The sequence below is a fragment of the Pongo abelii genome, chromosome 6, assembly GCF_028885655.2.
Source record: "Pongo abelii isolate AG06213 chromosome 6, NHGRI_mPonAbe1-v2.0_pri, whole genome shotgun sequence".
In the NCBI taxonomy this organism is placed as follows: domain Eukaryota; kingdom Metazoa; phylum Chordata; class Mammalia; order Primates; family Hominidae; genus Pongo; species Pongo abelii.
Window position 1 is genome coordinate 114,551,371 of NC_071991.2, and position 18,658 is coordinate 114,570,028.

The 18,658-nt window shown below is 37.9% G+C and overlaps 1 protein-coding gene and 1 long non-coding RNA gene across 8 annotated transcripts in view; one reads left to right on the plus strand and one right to left on the minus strand.

The window, feature by feature from the left end:
• The window catches only part of ASZ1 (ankyrin repeat, SAM and basic leucine zipper domain containing 1), a 74,800-nt gene extending 64,121 nt beyond the window's left edge, over nucleotides 1–10,679 (minus strand). The window contains 4 exon segments of one of the 2 annotated variants that reach the window (NM_001168532.1): nucleotides 3,651–3,762; nucleotides 5,727–5,849; nucleotides 10,035–10,134; nucleotides 10,546–10,679. In NM_001168532.1, coding sequence (NP_001162004.1) covers nucleotides 3,651–3,762; nucleotides 5,727–5,849; nucleotides 10,035–10,134; nucleotides 10,546–10,650 — 440 coding nt within the window. In that variant the 5' untranslated portion in view covers nucleotides 10,651–10,679. 2 annotated transcript variants of the gene reach the window in all.
• LOC134761786 (uncharacterized) overlaps nucleotides 6,426–18,658 on the plus strand; it is a 55,064-nt gene continuing 42,831 nt past the window's right edge. Inside the window, exons 1-4 of one of the 6 annotated variants that reach the window (XR_010140915.1) lie at nucleotides 10,774–10,880; nucleotides 11,609–11,655; nucleotides 17,349–17,519; nucleotides 18,084–18,201. This is a non-coding gene — a long non-coding RNA (uncharacterized LOC134761786). Of the gene's footprint in view, nucleotides 6,690–10,733; nucleotides 11,656–17,348; nucleotides 17,520–18,083; nucleotides 18,202–18,658 lie in introns of those variants that run through there. The other 5 variants (XR_010140917.1, XR_010140916.1, XR_010140919.1 and 2 more) reach the window with 5 other exon arrangements.

Genomic DNA, 18,658 nt, shown 5'->3' on the forward strand with positions numbered 1-18,658 from the left:
AATTTATTATATTCAGTTAAAGAAATCACAAAAATACTCTATAATTCTAGAACAGAAAAACTTTATAGTGGTAGAAGCAAGATCTGGATCACATGGTTGCTTCTGGTGGAGAGGGAACCGGACTGGCAAGAGACACAGTGGAACTTTCTGGAGTGACAGAAATATCCCATCTTCTGGTGTAAGTTACACAAATGTATGCATTTATCAAAACTGATCCAACTGTACACTGAAAATCTGAGTATTTTAATTATGTGTATGTAAATTATACACAAGTTAAAAAATTTAAACTATTACAGAATTCCCTCAGTACCATCCAGCGAGATTTCTAATTAGTTAAGTAGAGGAAATTCAACAGTTTCTTCTTAATCTTTATTCTTCTGTCTACTCACTTGTAGTGTAGTGCAAACAGAACCAAGTAATTCAAGTGACTTACTTTCATTTTAAGATCTACAAACCCCTAGAAATTATCTTCCTGCTCCTAATACAAATCAGTAACTCATTTTCCCCCATTTTATCTAAAAACTAAGATCCTGTCTTATGAGGTATTTCCACAGAATGGAGAAGAGTTCATGCTACTTTACACATGGAAACTGAGACTTCAATCTCAAGCTTAGAGGCTGATCTCCAAGACTTTGCTATTAATTTCACTTCATGAGACAAGACTACTGATTCCATACTAGTTAAAAAAAAAAAAGTTAGAAGCCAACTTTCTTTGCACCTATCAAATACGTGACCATCTATCTAGCTTTCGCAAAATCTAGCCATTTATGTTTTATGGCTGACTCTTTCCTTGTGCTCTTTTTCTTGAGAGGTAATTTTTCTCAGCAATGGCATTGCTCAACAAAAGAGGCTACATCAACAGCTTGAAAGTAAATTCATCTGAAGATCTGTTTTTCTCCTTGACATCTGAAGAGTGGTTCCCAGATGTATTGCTGGTATCGACACTTTTTACAGGAATCTAAAGCTCCCAATCTTCTAATAGGTTTTGATTTTTGTCACTGCTAATGAGTTAGCTATAAAATTCTCTTCAAATTTCATTGTATTCCCCATATGTCCTGATATGTTTTGTCTTTCACATTGACAGCACGCTATCCCCCAATGTCCGCTAATGCTATCCTTCTTATAAAATTTGCAGCCTAAAAGCACTATTTGCCATAACTTATCCTCTTTTCAGCTCTATCAAGAAAACACAATTCAATTTTATTGCTTTATGCTTTGAGCATTAAAAAAGAAGCAGCTGAATAGTTTTTCAGGTTATTTCTCACATCTATTAATTAAATGCATATTGCTTTATTTTCTTCAACCATTCTATAAATCCTCTAATTATTTTAGAGTTGATCACATACCAATAGAAATCTTGCGCTCTTTCAAATTCATCTGCTCATTTAGGATTTTCAGTTTTGAAACTGCCTTATAGTGTCATTGCCCTATAGTTTTTAGCATAAGATGCTAACCTTGTGTCATTTTAATTCAAATGGAATCTGTTTTTCCCAATACATCTTATGTACCTAAAGGATATCTTCTAGTTCTTGAGGAGAAAGAATAGTCTAGAACCTATGACACTGGCTTGACTGACTTCTGTGTGTTTACAACATTTTAGGTGATTAGGAGGGTAAAGACTTCACTACCTACAAAATCTCATAGAGGCAGTCGGAAAAAAAGTGAAGAGCACCAAGCAAAAGTTTTATCTCATGCCACTTCTAAAGGTATACATCAAAATTACAACACTCATGGAAGTTTACTTTAGCGAGGAGTACTAAAGCACATGTCCTAATTCCAAGGTATAACCAGATCCAAAAGTTACATTTTACTAAGGATTATACCATATATGAGGATAAAAGTTTCTGTTAAAAGTTTGAGGCCGGGTGCAGTGGCTCATGCCTGTAATCCCAGCACTTTGGGAGGCCGAGGTGGGCGGATCACAAGGTCAGGAGTTTGAGACCAGTCTGGCCAACATGGTGAAACCCCATCTCTACTAAAAATACAAAAATCAGCCAGGCGTGGTGCCGCACGTCTCTAATCCCAGCTACTCAGGAGGCTAAGGCAGGAGAATCATTTGAACCCAGGAGGCAGAGGTTGCAGTGAGCCAAGATCGCGCCACTGCACTCCAGCCTGGGCGACAGAGCAAGACTCCATCTCAAAAAAAAAAAAAAAAAAAATGTTTGCAGGTAGGCCAGTTATGGTGGCTTACACTTTTAATCCCAGCACTTTGGGAGGTGGAGGCAGGCAGATTGCTTGAGCCCTGGAGTTCAAGACCAGCCTGGGCAACATAGTGAAACCCCATCTCCACAAAAAATACAAAAATTAGCCCACTGTGGTAGTATGTGCCTGTAGTCCCAGCTACTTTGGATGCTGAGGTGGGAGGATCACCTGAGACTGGGAGGCAGAAGTTACAGCGAGCTACGATGGTGCCACTGCACTCCAGCATGGGTGACAGAGCGAGACCCTGTCTTAAAAAAAATACAGGTTTGCAGGTAGTTTCTCTGCCAGTTCTTTTTTATCTTTGTTTAAATATTAATTATCCACTCAATACATCTTGGCCCTTCTCACACTAGATCAGGGTTTCTCACCCATGGCACTACTGACATTTGGGGATTTGTAATTCTTTGTTTTGAGGGGTTGTTCTATGCATTTTGGGATGTTCAGCAGCATCCCTGGCTTCTATCCACTAGGTACCAGTAGTATCTCTCAGCTATAACAATCAAAAATATCTCTAGACACTGCCAAATATCCCCTGAAAGGCCAAATAGACCTTGCTTGAGAACCACTACAACTAGACCAAAATATTATTTTTTTAAATCTCAACAAAGATTTAGGAATTATCTAAAGCTGTAAAGTACCTTCCAAGGTTGCTGTCCAGGTATCATAGAAACTGAACCAATTTAGAAAAAAACTTCCAGAGTGAAGCATAATTATTTCTGTTTATCAGGTACTAGATCATCATTATCTGAACTAATGAATTATGAATAATAATTCTATTTGTGCTAGACATTTTTGTTAGATGGGCTACTTCCTACTCATTTTAAAGATTAAATGAAACACAAAGAGAGATTTAATAGGAAGATGAAATAGAAGAATCAGAAAGGAAGCCAATGTGATAGAAATTTTAAGCAATCTGATTCATTTTTATTACTGACATTTCAAAAGATGCAAGATACATTTACTGCTTGTCTTCAATGCATCTAGGCACTATTACATACATGTTATTACCTAGTTAATTCGTGAAGTCTTAAGAAAATGGAAACAATTAGGAAAATAGAAAATGGATATATTTTCTTAGTATTTTTGTAAAATTGTTTAGTTGTTAAATGTTATAGAGAGAGAACATTAAAAGGCTTTACTCTTACAGGTCAATCATCATATTCTTTAGAGTAGTATGATTCACAAGAAAAGATACTATAGTTTATTGTCCTCCTTTCCCTATCATTCTAAATTCTTATGACATTCCTCTCAAAATGTAGAGTTGAAAGACTACTTTCATGATATCCCCTTCCTCTGATAATCTTATAGAATTGGAACCATGACCTTATGAACTATTTTCATTCATCAACTATTTGGCCAAGTAAACATTGTTCATGATTTTTAAAAGGCTGATACCAAAGAAAAATTCTAATTTGACTTGAATTTTGAACAGATATAAAGGCTCTTACCTACAAGCAACATTTGGATCAGCATTTCTTGAAAGTAGTAGTTCTACACACTTCAAGATCTGTTCCTCTGAGCCACGAGCAGAACATGCAGTTATCAAAATACTTTGCTTATCTATAGTGAATAGAAAAGTGAGGAAAAACCCCCATACATCAAGAGCATCTATTAGATGTCTTTACCACTCAAAACATTCTATTATTGCACTCTAAAACTCTATAACCTCTTCCCAAATCTCTCACTCTTAGCAGGTAACTTTGTCTTCCTTCATCGAAAGATGAGATTAGACATGAATCCCTTCAGTCTCCAAAGTTTATCTATAATTCATTTAACTTCCTTCCCCTCTTACTCCCGTTACTTCAAGAGAACAGAAAGTGGTTAAGGACATGGACATAGCCACATTGTCTGGATTTGAACAGTTTTTGGTTGATTAAAATTTGCCTTGCTAAACTCATGTTTGGGAAACAATGATCTATAGTCTCTGATTTCACTTCTTATCCATTTGACAACTCCTGAAATCTGGCTTATAAACTACCCTACTGAAATTGCTGTAACTGCCACATCCATTGGTTTGGTTTCTTTTCAGTCCTTTTGTACTTGATCTTTCTGAACTCACTGTTTCCTAAAACTCTTCTTCCCTTGGCTCTCATGGTGTCAGCAAAGATCAGAGTAAATTAAACACAAAAAACACCTATTTTGAATTAAGACTTCAAAATAGGTCACAACAGCTATGATTCACATTAGTGGCTCAATACTGAAAGAGCATATTCTAGTCCCGGTTCTGCCACTGAGAAACTATAACTCTTGTGATATCTTAATAGCTCATTAGATCTAACATACAGATAAGAATCTAGTATCTGCCCTTTGTGACAGGGCTATTGTGGGACACATAAAAGAACTTACACATACATTCTGTGAAAAATATATTTTATAGCTCTAACTATCCCTCTGATTACAAGGAGGGATAAGTATAAAAAGAATAATTATTAATTAATTTTTTGAGCAGAATATTTTATACACTTTTGACAACCTCATTCCTAAGCATAGCTTTCTTGGAGTAATTTTTTTTTTTTGAGACAGTGTCTCACTCTGTTGTCCAAGCTGGAGTGCAGTAGCATGATCATAACTCACTGCAACCTCGAACTCCTGGGTTCAAGCAGTCCTCCTGCCTCAGCCTTCTGAGTAGTTGAGACTATAAGTGTGTGCCACCACTCCTGGCTAATATTTTTTTATTGTTAATAGAGACAAAGTCTCACTATATTGTCCAGGCTGATCTTGAACTCCTGGGATCAAGTGATCCTCCTGCCTTAGACTCTCAAAGTGCTATTGCTAGGATTATAAGCATGAGCCACCATGCCTGGCCAAGTGATATTTTTAAATGATATAATAAAAAGAAAAATCTAACAGAAAAGATTAAACATGAAACTGTTGCTAAGACAGAAATTTATGTAAAATATATAAATGAGAAAAAAGAATAAAATTGTAGGTATAAAATGTAAAAATCAATTCTAAAATGAAACCTATACCTGAAATTATGAAGCAAATTTAATTGTCTATTGAGAATATGTTAAAAATAAGTAATCAGGAATTCAATGTAATAATTAAACTGGATTTGCTCATACACTCTTGTTCTTCTTACACTCAAAGCACTTCTGAATGGAAATTATTTAGTAACAAGGACAAAGATGGATTTCATGAACTATCTTTGAAACAACTTTAAGTGATGTAATTTGGAGTTTAGTTTAAAATTCCACAGACTGATTTTCAAGTAATTTGCCACTAAATTATAAACTTTTTAATATTTGTTTCAAAGAATTTTTCCTTTAAAAACAACCAAAACCTTAAAGGTATATAGTAACAACCAGTTATAAAGATACCACAACTGGAATTTATGTTTTTGGAAAGAGAGTTTTTCAGAATATGTATGGTTTCTAATTTGATTTTGTATATTATTTACACAGTATAATGAATAGAAAGGTTACTTCAAACTGCTTTAGTTTTTTTTCACTTTATATAATAGCTACTTGGAAACCAAGGAATCACAGTAAGCATAATCATTTAAGTTATCTGAAACATCTTACCCTTCTCAAAGCTTGCATTAGCACCTCTGTCCAAAAGGACCCGAACCAGCTCTGCATTGGCAACACTAGCAGCATACATAAGGGGAGTCCATCCATACTGAAAGGTGGAATCTACACTAATGCCTGTCAATATAAAAACAAGCTTTTAAAAGCACACTACCACCAAAGAAAAAAATCAGTCACCTTATATGCTTAAAGTACTGTGTAAAGTGACGTACATCATGTACTTTATTCCACCATGGGAAGTTTTTAATGGCTTCCAAAAAACAGAAAATAGTTATATCAGGACGTTAACACAATTTGCTAACTTCAGTTTCACTACAGGCACTACGTTCCGAGACTGATCTGACTGATGTTTTATCATATATGTAACTGAGTATGTATATTGTAACAGATTTTTACATGCTACCTTTTTTTCTCTAGGGGAGCTGGAAAGGTTTCACAGAGGTAAAATGTCTTTTAAATTAGAATATTATCCCTGGGCAATATCAGTTATCTCTATGGTTGAAAATACTACATATATCCCTCAAAAACCTTTAACTTTATTCGTAACACTAAACTTACCCATGGGTGACTGATAAAACATGAAGCTAAAAAGATAGGTTAAGGTTAGATTATGAAAACTCCCTTAAGAAATGCAGACTCTGTTTTGTGATGCGGGAATTGACATCATTACATATGTATTATAAAGACAACATAGATACCACTATTGAGAATGGGACAGGAGGCAAGGAAACTAGTCACAACGCAGGAAGTTTATACGAAAATCAGAGCAAGGGCAGTGGAGAGAGAAAGGAAGGAAAACAAAAGGACATTTCAAAGGCAGGGTCATCAGAATTTAAAATTACTTTGAGGAGGAGGTATGATGGAAAACAACAAATTAAAAATGACTATCAAGTTCTGTCTTGGACAATCGAATGACAAGCAGTGAGCTAAAATAAAGGGAAATATCAGCTATTGAAAGTAAGTTTTTTTTGTTTGTTTTTTGTTTTTTTTTAGACAGGATCTCACTCTGTCACTTTTCTGGCTGTATAAACACTGGGTCACTGAAAGACTACATATGTCTAATTTCTAACTGCCTAATTTTAATTGATATAAGGTACATAATAATCACTGGGAGAAAACATTAAACCATCTTGGTATAGACATCTACTGCTAGCCCTACTTGTCTTCTCTAACAAATCTTCCTCTTGAAACTGCTTCGATTGAAAGCATATCAATGAGATCAGAGAAAAGATCATTGTTTTCTCAATTTATTGAGAGTACTGCTCAAACTGTGATAGCAAAAATAGAAAGGAAAAGATGCAAAGAAAAAGAAGCAAAGGCCGGGCGCGGTGGCTCACGCCTGTAATCCCAGCACTTTGGGATGCCGAGGTGGGCGGATCATGAGGTCAGGTGATCGAGACCATCTTGGCTAGCACAGTGAAACCCTGTCTCTACTAAAAATACAAAAAAAAAAAAAAAATTAGCCAGGCGTGGTGGTGGGTGCCTGTAGTCTCAGCTACTCGGGAGGCCAAGGCAGGAGAATGGCGTGAACACACGAGGCGGAGCTTGCAGTGAGCCGAGATCACGCCACTGCACTCCAGCCTGGGCGATAGAGTGAGACTCCATCTCAAAAAAAAAAAAAAAAAAAAAAAAAAAAAAAAAAAAAAGAAGCAAATGTGGCATTTTAGTATAAAAATTCTTACTAAAATTCTAACTTAATATTTAACCTCTAATATTTAACATAAATTACTAAGCACATATTAATGTTCCAGGCATAGTGCAAAAAAAGGTAAGTTTCAAAAGGAAGAACACAGTATATTTATAGAGCTCAAAAACATTCAAAATAATACTATATTGTTTAGGGATATAGTAAAAGTATAAAGATACTCATAAGAATGATAAACATCAACTATAGAAAAGTAGTTATCTCCAGAGGGGGTACCTTACTTTTCTGAATGTCTAAAATATGTCATACTTTAAAGAAAAGTGAAAATGATAGTACACAGAATAACAAAAACTGGAGACATCTTCAAATGGTTAAAAGTGGCTGACTCAAAATGTGCTTTTATTTTTAGTTTCCAATTGGTGCAGAAGCATGTTTCAAGAACAATAATGACTTTGAAAGGCAAAAAATTAACAATATTTTTAAAAAGAGTTACATAATGACATCTGGAAGGAAATACCCTAAAACAGGAGTTAACCTGTGAAAGTGAGGCATCAGTAGCAAGGGGAATGACAGTGAGGACAATGGTAAAGAAATCTTTCTACTTCTACCTATATCTCTATTACTGCCTTTTAAAAATGAACTTTAAAAATTTTGTAACTAAAAACAAATTTCAAATGGTTGACTAAATACTTAGCAGCAGGCTCTGTTCAAGAGACTGAAAAGCTCACACCTGCCCATCAATTATATCAAGTCTTAATCTTTCAAAAGCCTGTATCACATTCATTGTACCTAGTCCCACTACTCCTAAGGCAAATTTTCTTTTCTAAAACAAATCTCTGCCTATTCCACCCCATGCTATGTACACTATACATATATTAATATTAGGTATTTGGGCCTCCTTCTACTTATTCAGAGTTTATTCAACTTCATTTTTCAATTCCAAACTCAAGTTCCATTGTCCAAAAAGTCAAACTGATCCTTCTCATTTCTTGTAAGAATAACAGGTAATGTTTACATAATTCCTACATGTTCTAAGTCTTTTAAAAGTGTATTTTAATTCTCCCCCTTGCCAACAACCCTTTGATATAATAATCCTCATTTTAAAACGGGCGGAAATTGAAGCTTAGGAAGATTTGATAACTTAGTCAAGGTTACAAAGCCATCAAGTGGCATGGTTAGTAATCAAACCCAGATCTGTCTTGTTTTCAAAATTATTTACTTTTCAGTAAACTATGCATTGATTCTAGCATAGAAGAAAAACATTATGCTATATATAATCACATCTAACTACCTTGTGTGTGAATGTTTTGTATCTACAATGGCAAAAACAATTACTTTTGCACCAAACTAAAGTAAATGCTTGTTATTCCTTTGAGTAATTTTAATCATTATAATCAATAATTTACATTTCTATATGAAGGTAATTCAAAATTTTTTTTCACTTAATACACAAAAAAAAAGTCATGAAGCCCAGGACAGAATTATGATGCTTTACATAAAGAAACTGATGCTCTCTGGCTGGTGGCGGTGGCTCTTGCTTGTAATCTCAGCACTTTGGGAGGCCGAGGTGGGTGATTACTTGAGGTCAGTGGTTCAAGACCAGCCTGGCCGACATGGTGAAACCCCCGTGTCTACTAAAATTACCAAAATTAGCCGGGCTTGGTGACTGGTGCTTTTAGTCCCGGCTACTCGGGAGGCTGAGGTGGGAGAATCTCTTGAATCCCGGCCCCCAGATGGAGGTTGCAGTGGGCTAAGATGGTGCCACTGCACTCCAGCAGGGCTATAGAGAGACACTCCATCCCCTTCCTTCAACCCCCTAAAAATGAAATCTGATGTGCTCAAAGTTTAAATGCCTCTTCCAAGAAACCAGAGTGGGCAATAAACTGGAAGAAATTATCCATATATTTATTCTGATTCCTAGCTCAGGCTTCATTCCACCAGCACAAAACAAAAAACTGTAACGAGAAAGAACTAAAATGTAGTAGAACCAATTCTTAAGAAACATACAACAGGCAGGGCACGGTGGCTCATGCCTGTAATCCCAGCACTTTGGGAGGCCTAGGCAGGCGGATCACGAGGTCAGGGGATCGAGACCATCCTGGCTAACACGGTGAAACCCTCTCTCTATTAAAAATACAAAAAAAAAAAAAAAATTAAAAAAAAAATTAGCCAGGCGTGGTGGCACGCGCTTGTAGTCCCAGCTACTCAGGAGGCTGAGGCAGGAGAATCGCTTGAACCCGAAGGTGGAGGTTGCAGTGAGCTAAGATCGTGCCACTGCACTCCAGCCTGGGCCACAGAGCAAGACAACATCTCAAAAAAAAAAAAAAAAAAAAGAAAAGAAAAAAGAAACATACAACATTACAGCAGAGTAAATGAAGAGAAAATTAGGAATGATCAGAGTGGGATAGGATTATAGTAAGCCTCTTGCTTGAAGGAGGGGGAAGAACTGATGGAAGATAAACAGGGTGGCATTTCAAATGTAAGGAGAGAGGAAGAAAATAAGGCAGACAGGACTCAGTCAACGAAGATTATGCAGGATAACTGATATATTAACATTTGTTGCGTTTCCATTAGAAAAGCAACATAAACCTTTTAAAAATAAGGAATCCTTGCGAACTTAAGACAGTTGTGTCAGATGAAACTGTCCCTTATCTCACCAGAATCTAGGAGCTCCTGGACCAATGAAACATCTCCGATGGTCATTGCTTTCTTAAATTTTTCTTTCTTTTCTTCAATGGGTAACAGCCCTTTCAATTTCTAGAAAAGTAAACATTTTAAAAAATTCTTGTTATATATTTTTGTTTCCACCTCATCAGGAAACAATAATGTTTGGTTAAGTACACAGGTTTTTTTCTTGGCTTTATTTTGACTGATACAAAGTTTGAAAAGAATTCGTGTCGAAAATTATCTTTCAAGGGAATAGGTAATAATGGATCCAAACCCAACTGAGGAGCTACGATGACCTAAAGAAGCGTATTTGGTGGTAACCACAGTTGGGGAACAGGAGGAAATTTGTGCGGGTTTGCTTGAGTACAAACGCCCGTATTTCCACTGGGAAAAAGGGAAATACATGTGAGGAAGTGAGAGGTTTCAGCAGGCTAGGCCTCGCCTTCGAGGGCCAGGGGAGGCCGAAACCAGGTGTGGTCAAGACAAGGCCTCCTCCGCTACCTGAGACGTCCGGTCGAGATACCCAATCTCCCAGCCGTCATCCTCGCTCTCGCTACTCTCGCCTCCGCCGGCCACAGGCAGGCCGCGTAGCGCGCCCGCCGCCATGCTAGCCAAGGCAGCTCTCTGTGGGGACCGCGCTCCCTTCAGCTCTCCGGGCGCAGGCGCACCGGGGTGGGGCGTGCGCAGGGATGCGCGGGAAGGAGCGCCGTGGAAGCGCTGCGGGCTGGAGCCCTCCAGCGCAGGCGCACAGCGGCGCGCTGCTCACCTCCTTGCCCCGTCCCTAACCTTGAGGCTTCCTGAGGTGAAAACCTGGCGTATCTAACACTGGTGATGAGGTTCGTGCGCCAGGCTTCTGCTGGCACTTCCAGTTCCTCTCAGGGACTTACCTTTCGACCTCTTTAAAGTATTTGCTTGATGAAATTCTTGCTCTGCAAGGAATGCCTTACTTGTGACAGGAGCACACTAGGATTTAACGGCAAGTAAGACTAGACTGTCCCCGCCATCCTTTTCATCTGCCCCCTGCCAAACGTCTGTTAAATCTGTATCCCCTGGGAGACGGACTCTTCGTCGGAACACCTCTCTCAGGAGCACCACTCAGACATTCAAGAAGCCCTCACACAAATAGGAGCCGACGAAGGAGCCAGGAGAAAATACTGCCCCAAAGAATTCTTCCTTTACATTTCATATGATCTTAGATCTCACCTTAGATTTAGAAGCTTCAGACCATCAAATCACTTCCTCGCTATGAAGTGTAGATGTCCTAGAGGAAAATATGAAAGGAGGGGGTTTCCGGGTACAGTGGATCCAAAGAGCCAGAAAGAAAGAAATGACTTAAACGCCCAGAGAGCGAATAGTACAAACAACTCCAGGTGGAAGTGGCCCAAGCTCGAACTCACCTTTCTACATGGTTCTAGATGGTAGAACTTCTAGATGTTGGTAACACAGTGATTTTCTTTGCCACCACAGAAAAGTAGATCCACCAAGAAACAGGGCATATTATATGTATCTCAAGATAATAGCCATGCACTATTATTTGAAAGCTTTTGCGGTTTTCTTCTTGCAGATTCTTTGATAAAAGATTTTGAAATTATTTACTTCAGAGGCTCAGAGGTAAGTATTTTTAAGTAGTTTAACTATTTGGGGGCCACATCTGTCTTTCTAAATGCACTCATTCAAGAAATGCTAGGGATTACTTAGTACAGCCAAGTACAACTATGTTTGGGGAGACAACGTCAAAGATAAACCATGGAGCCTCATGGAGCTCACTTTAATAAGTAGGGATAGACAATATGCAAGGAAACAAAAATACTATTGCAGATTGTAAGTGCTTCAAAAGAAACAAGTGCTCAGTTTCTGGAATCAAACCACTTTTGTGTTTCCTGGGGGAATCACTAGCTGTAGCTGTGTGCCCTTGGGCAATTTACTTAGCATCTATCTGGGTACCAGCTAACTTATCTGTAGAATGGAGGTGATGATAGTACCCACCAAATAGAATTGTTATGAGGACTAAATGCAGTCATGGGCTTGGGATAAGGTCTTTCTCAATGTAAGAGGTAGATTTTAGATAGGATAGTCAGAACTGTGCAGAGTCCTAAATAACAAGCCGTATAAGAGTGGGAGAATAGAGCTTTCCTGGCAGTGGACAAGTACCAAGGTCCTAAGGCAAGAAAAAAGCGACTCAGGACCAGGATGGGGCAAGTGAGGCTGGGGCAAGTGAGGCCCCTAAGAAGCAAAGTTTAAGGAAGTACTGTCAGGGTCCTGCAAATTCAGTGAGTGCCTTTTTAAATTTTGCTCCTGGGTCACCTCACTTACCTTAGTTCTTGTCCTGCTTGGACCAGAAAGACGGCCTGAGGCTACAGCTTCGTAAGGATAGGCGTGTGTGATGAGAAGTCCTTGTGGGCCTTAAGTAGGAATCTGGATTTTACTGAAAGCAATTGAACAGTGAAATGTTTTTAAGCTAATGGAAGACATGTTCTGATGTGTGTATGTATTTAAAGACTCTCTAGGTCTATTGTAGAGAAGGTTTTTGGTTTGAGCAACTGGCTAAGTAGTCGTTGCATTTACTGAGATGGGGGAAGACCAGTGGATAAATGTGAAGATTTAATAGGCATCCCAAAATTAACATATTCAAAACCAAGCAGCCAAGTGTAGCTGTTAAGTGGTTAGTTGGATATTCATGTGTGGCCCTTGAGGAAGCCTGGTCTTGGATATATAAATGTGGGAGTCATCCACATACAATTGGTTTTTAAAAACCTTAGGATTTACCAAGCAATTTTTTTTGTAAATATGGATAAGATTATTCCAAATTGTATGTGGAAAGGCAGAGGAAGTAAAATAGTTAAAACAATTCTGAAAAAGAAGAATAAAGAAGGAAGAATTGCTCTCCTTGATTTCAAGACTCATGTGTAGCCTTGATTTCAGGATTTTGTGATATAGACCAATAGAACAGAATAGAAAACCTAGACATAGCACCACACAAGTACATATAGTATGACAAACTAATTTTTGATAAAGGTGCAAGATCAATTCAATGGAGGAAGGATAGTCTTTTCAACAGATAGTTGTGGAGCAGCTGAATATCTTTAGGTAAAAAATGAACTTCAACCTAAGTCTCATGACTTTTACAAAATTAATTCCAAATACATAATAAATGTACTTGTACATGAATGTCCATAGTAGCATTATTCATATTAGCCAAAAGTAGAAACAACCCAAATATCCATCAACTGATGATTGGATAAACAAAATTGGTATGTCTGTACTATCTGAATTAGTTTCCTAGGACTACAAAAACAAATTACCACAAACTGGGAGGCTTATAACAACAAATTTTTTTCTCTCACGGTTCTGGAGGCTAGAAGTCTAACATCGAGTTGTCAGCAGGACCATGCTTCCTCTGAAGGTTCTAGGGGAAGATCTTTCCTTGCCTCTTCCTAGCTTTTGGTAGTTGCTGGTGGTAGAATGTACCAGTCATATTGGATTTAGGGTCTGTGGTAATCCAGTATGACTTCTACTTAATGTGATTACATATGCCATGACCTTATTTCTAAATAAGGTCACATTTACAGGTTCAGGTGGACATGAAATTTTGGGGGACACCATTCAACTCAGTACACTGTATATATATCACTTAGCATGAAGTTTTCAACACCCAATTGTAGCATAATTTGTACTTCATTCCTTTTTGTGCTAAGTAATGTGTGATATTGATATCAGAGGGTGATTTCAGGAGGTAGCATGACCCATTAGGAGGTTACTGTAATTGTGAACTAGAGAAGTGGCAGGGAAAATGGAGAGGAGGAGATATTTTCAAAATTTATTGTGAATTATAATCAATACATTTCCCTCTTAACACTGCTTTAGGTGCATCCCAGAGATTCTGGTACATTGTCTCTTTGTTCTCATTAGTTTCAAAGAACTTCTTGATTTCTGCCTTAATTTCATTATTTATCCAAAGTCATTCAGGAACAGGTTGTTCAATTTCTATGTAGTTGTGTTGTTTTGAGTGAATTTTTTAATCTTGAGTTCTAATTTGATTGTGCTGTGGTCTGAGAGACTGTTATGATTTCAATTCTTTCACATTTTCTGAGGAATGTTTTACTTCTGATTATGTGATCAATTTTAGAGTAAGTGCCATGTGGTGATGAGAAGAATGTATCTTCTGTTGTATTTGTGTGGAGAGTTCTGTAGATATTTATCAGATTCACTTGATCCAGAGCTGAGTTCAGGCCCTGAATATCTTTGTTAATTTTCTTTCTTGATGATTTAATATTGTCAGTGGGGTGTTAAAATCTCCCACTATTATTGTGTGTGAGTTTAAGTCTTTTTGAAGGCCTCTAAGAGTTTACTTTATGAATCTGATTGTTCCTGTATTGGGTACATATATATTTAGGATAGTTAGCCTTCTTGTTGAATTGAACACTAAGATTATGTAATGCCCTTTTTTTGTTTTTTTGATCTTTGTTGGTTTAAAGTCTATTTTGTCAGAAACCAGAATTGCAAACCCTGCTTTTTTCTGTTTTCCATTTGCTTGGTAAATTTTCCTCCATCACTTTATTTTGAGCCTGTGTGTGTCTTTGCATGTGAGATGCTTCTCTTGAAGACAGTATACTGATGGGTCTTGGTTCTTTATCCAACTGGCCATTCTGTGTCTTTTAATTGGGGCATTTAGCCCATTTACATTTAAAGTTAGTATTGTTATGTGGAGATTTGATCGTGTCATCATGATCCCAGCTGGTTATTTTGCAGACTTGTTTTTGTGGTTGCTTCATAGTATCACTGGTCTGTGCACTTCAGTATGTTTTTGTAGTGATTGGTAATGGTTTTGCCTTTCCTTATTTAGTGCTTTCTTCAGGAGCTCTTGCGAGGCAAGTGTGGTAGTAACAAATACCCTCAGCAATTGCTTGTCTGAAAAGGATCTTATTGCTTCTTCACTTATGAAGCTTAGTTTGGCCAGTTATGAAATTCTGGCTTGGAAATTCTTTTCTTTAAGAATGTTGAATATTGGCCCCCAATCTCTTCTGGCTTGCAGGGTTTTTTTCTGAGAGGTCTGCTAATAGTCTGATGGGCTTCCCTTTGTTGGTGACCTGGCCTTTCTCTCTGGCTGCCCTTAATATTTTTTTCTTTCATTTTGACCTTGGAGAATCTGATGATTTTGTGTGTTGGGGATGATCTGCTCGTGGAGTATCTTACTGGGGTTCTCTGCATTTACTGAGAATTTGAATGTTGGCCTGTCTTGCTAGGTTGGGGAGGTTCTCCCGCATGATAATTCTGAAGTATGATTTCCAACTTGGTTCCATTCTCACCATGTCTTTCAGGTACACCAATGAGTCATTGATTCTGTCGCTTTACATAATCCCATATTTTGCAGAGGTTTTGTTCATTCCTTTTCATTCTTTTTTCTCTATTCATGTCTGCCTGTCTTATTTCAGAATGATAGTCTTCAAGCTCTGAGATTCTTTCCTCCACTTGGTCTAGTCTGCTGTTAATACTTATGATTCCATTGTGAAGTTCTTGTAGTACGTTTTTCAGCTCTAAGAGATTGATTATGTTCCTGGGTAAACTGGCAATTTTGGCTGTCAGCTCCTGTTTTGTTTTATCATGATTCATAGCTTCTTTGCATTAGGTTAAACATGTTCCTTTAGCTCAGCAAAGTTCATTATTACCTACCTTCTGAAGTTTACTTCTGCCATTTCAGCCATCTCAGCCTCAGCCTAGTTCTGAGCCCTTGCTGGAGAGCACAACCACAACCATCTAATCTTTGACAATCCTGAGAAAAACAAGCAATGGGGAAAGGATTCCCTATTTAGTAAATGGTGCTGGGAGAACTGGCTAGCCATATACAGAAAATCAAAACTGGACCCTTTGCTTACACCACATATAAAAATCAACTAAAGCTGGATTAATGACTTAAATGTAAAACCTAAAATTATAAAAACCCTAGAAGAAAATCTAGGCAATACCATTCAGGACGTAGACATGGACAAATATTTCATGATGAAGACACCAAAAGCAATTGCAACAATCAAAAATTTACAAATGGGATCTAATTAAACTAAAGAGCTTCTGCACAGCAAGAGAAACTGTCTTCAGAGTGAACGGGACAATTTTTGCAATTTTTGCAATCTATCCATCTGACCAAAGTCTAATATTCAGCATCTACAAGGAATTTAAATTTACAAGAAAAAAACCCATTAAAAAGTGGGCCAAAGGACATAAACAGACACTTCTGAAAAGAAGACATACATGTGGCCAACAAACACATGGAAAAAAGCTCATCACTGACCATTAGAGAAATGCAAATCAAAACTACAATGAGATATCATCTCAGCGAGTCAGAATGGCAGTTATTAAAAAGTCAAAAACAACAGATGCTGGGGAGGTTGTAGGGAAAAACAAATGCTTTTACACTGTTGGTAGGAGTGTAAATTAGTTTGACCATTGTGGAACACACTGTGGTGATTCCTCAGATATCTAGAGGCAGAAATATGATTTGATCCAGCAATCCCATTACTGGGTGTACACCCGAAGGAGCATAAATCATTCTATTATAAAGATATGGACACGTGTATGTTCATTGCAGCAGTGTTCACAATAGCAAAGACATGGAATCAACCTAAATGCCCATCAATGATAGACTGGATAAAGAAAATGTGGTACATATATACCATGGAATATTTTGCAGCCATAAAAAGGAATGAGATCATGTCCTTTTCAGGGACATGGATGGAGCTGGAAGCCATTATCCTCAGCAAACTAGTGCAAGAACAGGAAACAAAATACTGCATGTTCTTACTTATAAGTGGGAGCTGGATGATGAGAACACATGGACACAAGGTGGGGAACAACATACACTGGGGCCTGTCAGAGGGTGGGGGTTGGGAGGAGGGAAAGCATCAGGAAGACTAGCTAATGGATGCTGAGCTTGATACCTAGGTGATGAGATGATCTGTGTAGCAAACCACTACGGCACATGTTTACCTCTGTAACCTGCACATCTTGCACATGTAGCCCTGAACTTAAAATAAAAGTTGGAAATAAAAAAGAAAACACTTCTAGGCACCAAGTAAAGGATTCAACATTCAGCAAGCCTCCAGGAACAAGCCTGGACTGGCATGCATTATTGAACTCAAAAATATATTTTGTCTCTCTTTGGCTTTTTACTTGCCTTGCCCTCTTGCTGAATACTTATTTTCTCTGTTTCCAAATCCAAATAGTGGATAATACTAAGCAATTAACTACTCTCAAGTTTATATATTGTGTGTTCAAAAGACCAGCCAACATTTTTCATTTCCATGTTACAGTGATGTAATCCAACCCCGAGGGTACACTTACTCTTGAATGAACTGAATAAATTAAAATTTTAAGCTGAAAAAAAATAGGATTTGGTGATTGGATATAAAGGATGAGCGGGAGAGAGGAGTCAAAGCTGGTAAGACAAGAACAAGAAGGAGGAAAAGTTTTTGAGGAAACAGGTAAGTTTTGTTCTGCAGAGACACATCTAAAAAGCTAAGGAACATCCATGTCCAGTTAAGGTCCGAAGTTCCCCAGAGAGGCCTAGGCTATCCAGCTTTAGAAGTCATCTTCCTAAGACGTAATAATGGACGTATTAAAGTAATAATGTTATCAAAGGAGAAGGGATAGGATGAGATGAGAGGGCCAAGAATATATTCTTAGGGATTGACTATTTCTTTAGGAAGCCACCAAAGGAAAGGGATCACTTCAGGGGCCTAAGAAATAGTAACCAAAGAAGCAGGAGACATGGAAGAGATCAATGCTTCAAAAATCTTTCACTGAATTATAATCTAAGATCATAACAATCACAGCAATAATAATGATAATAAACTCATTTTATGGGCTTTTCTTATATTGTCACTTAATACACAATCCTATTGAGGTATATGCTATCTCAATTTTACAGAAGGAATTAGAGGCACAGAAAGGAAATGTTATCTGCCCAATGTTATCTATCCAGGAGGGCAGGAAACAGCTGGCTCTGCAGTCCATGCTTTTAGTAATTTTTGTTTGTTTTTTGACAGGGTCTCACTCTGCTGCCCAGGCTGGAATGCAGTGGCGTGAACAATGTTCGCTGCAGCCTCGACCTCCTGAGCTCAAGCAATCCTCCCATCTCAGCCTCCTGAGTAGCTGGGACTACAGGTGCATGCCACTATGCAGGCTACTTTTAAAATTTGTTGAGATGGAGTCTCATTGCATTGCCCGGGCTGATCTCAAACTTCTGGTCTAAAATGAACCTCCTGCCTCAGCCTCCTGAAGTGGTGGGATTATAGGCATAAGCCACTGCACCAGGCTAGTGATTACTAACACTTAAATAGCACTTCCATGTGCCTTGACACTTTTCTAAACACTTTGTGTTCACTAATTTGTATAATTCTCTCTATAGCTTTTTAAGGTAAATACTATCATTGTCTCCATTTTATAGATGAGGAAACAGGAACAGGAAGATCATATAAATTGCCCAAGGTCATAGATATGGAACATTCTAAACTAACACCAGACTATTGGACCCTATAGTGGTGCTCAGATGTTACTTGGAAAGTATAATGCTCACAGGAGCACTCTCTCTCTAGGGGAATACTTGTTTCCACCATTTGGT